The 285-nt window shown below is 61.1% G+C and overlaps 1 protein-coding gene across 1 annotated transcript in view; it reads left to right on the top strand.

The window, feature by feature from the left end:
- RUSC1 (RUN and SH3 domain containing 1) overlaps positions 1-285 on the top strand; it is a 10,253-nt gene that overhangs the window by 6,665 nt on the left and 3,303 nt on the right. Inside the window, 1 exon segment of the mRNA XM_010838435.1 lies at positions 1-109. Coding sequence (XP_010836737.1) covers positions 1-109 — 109 coding nt within the window.

Genomic DNA, 285 nt, shown 5'->3' with positions numbered 1-285 from the left:
GGTCCCCGCACACAGAGGAAGCAGCACCAGGCAGAGGCGTATGGCTGGGGAGACTGTTTGGAGTGCCTGGGGGCCTCGCAGAAACTGAGAGCGGAGCCCCTAAGTCCAGGTAATGGGGTCCCTGGCCCCCTCCATGACCTCTGACCCCCTCTCAGAGCCCTCAGTCAGCCCAATTTGTTTGTTTTTGGTGCTCTGGGTGCTGGCAGGATCCTGACCAGGGATTGCGCTCAGGCCCTGGCCGTGAAAGCAGAGTCCTAACCTTTGGACCACCAGGGAACTCCCTCA

This window comes from Bison bison, unplaced genomic scaffold (genome assembly GCF_000754665.1).
Source record: "Bison bison bison isolate TAMUID 2011002044 unplaced genomic scaffold, Bison_UMD1.0 scf7180017864093, whole genome shotgun sequence".
Classification (NCBI taxonomy): Eukaryota; Metazoa; Chordata; class Mammalia; order Artiodactyla; family Bovidae; genus Bison; species Bison bison.
This window is presented reverse-complemented; position numbering and strand designations above follow the sequence as displayed.